The 939-nt window shown below is 35.1% G+C and overlaps 1 protein-coding gene across 1 annotated transcript in view; it reads right to left on the bottom strand.

Annotated features, from left to right (window-relative positions):
* Positions 1–712, bottom strand: part of CBG26719 — a gene marked incomplete at both ends in the record, with an annotated part of 1,427 nt that extends 715 nt beyond the window's left edge. The window contains 3 exons of the mRNA XM_045238378.1: positions 32–229; positions 289–454; positions 498–712. Of these exons, the coding sequence (XP_045100712.1) occupies positions 32–229; positions 289–454; positions 498–712 (579 nt within the window). The remainder of the gene's footprint in view (positions 1–31; positions 230–288; positions 455–497) is intronic.
* Between the last annotated feature and the right edge of the window lie 227 nt (positions 713–939).

The following is a 939-nucleotide window of genomic DNA, read 5'->3' as shown; positions in this document are numbered from 1 at the left end:
TTTCTGATTGCTGAATCGGAATAAAAAATACAACAGGAGACCTAAAAAATTCTTTAGTCGGGCACGGATCGATTTTCAGAGCTTCCAATTTTTGTGACTCTTCTGTCGTCGTGAAGAACATGAATAATAATACAGTGAGATTCAAAAATAATACTAAAGTATGGTATAAAACTCGAGTGCATTTCTTTGTCATCCGAAAACGATTATCTGTGATAGCATTACTTCGGCTCTCAAATAAAAAGACGTATGAGCTGGCAAAACCTAGGAAAGACAAGAAGATGGACTTACAGACAAACAAATGAACTCACACAAAGCTGACAACGCGCCAGCAGCCATTTGCGGGATATACGATAACCCGAAGAAACTTAAAATTCCAACACCAATAAATGATGTGGTTGGGAGGAAAATATACGGAGTTGACAATGTACATAAACCGAAATCTATCCAAACAGACCTCAAAAATATAATTTTTCCGATTTTGAAATCCAGAAACCTACCAAGAATGATTGATGAACAATGGCCACTTCATCGTTTTCATAACCTTAGGTGTTTTTTTCAAAATAGTGAAAAAAGATAATATTTGTACTGGAGCTGCTATAGCTTGAATTACATGACTGGGATATGATAATCCTTCCCGCGTTGCAAGATAATTATAAGATAAATTGCATTTAGAATAGTTCGTGAGATAGTAACGCTCCAGTTCCGGAATCATCTGAATTCGAAAAAAAAGTGAAAAAATATAAAGGAACGAATGCTTTACTTCGAGTTGTCTGTAAAAAAACCTTGTGAAGCGAGTCAAGTCGGCTGAATTTATATGAACAGGTGAAATATCAATTGAAATGAGATTCGGGAAAATGACTCAACATCGAACAAAGGATAAAGGAACATCGAATAAACATCGGATAAAGGTCATTCAAGTAGTTTTATTATTTTGTAGTC

Source organism: Caenorhabditis briggsae, assembly GCF_000004555.2.
Source record: "Caenorhabditis briggsae complete genome, chrV, whole genome shotgun sequence".
Lineage (NCBI taxonomy): Eukaryota > Metazoa > Nematoda > Chromadorea > Rhabditida > Rhabditidae > Caenorhabditis > Caenorhabditis briggsae.
Note: the sequence above shows the minus strand (reverse complement) of the source record. Positions and strands in the feature narration are given on the sequence as shown.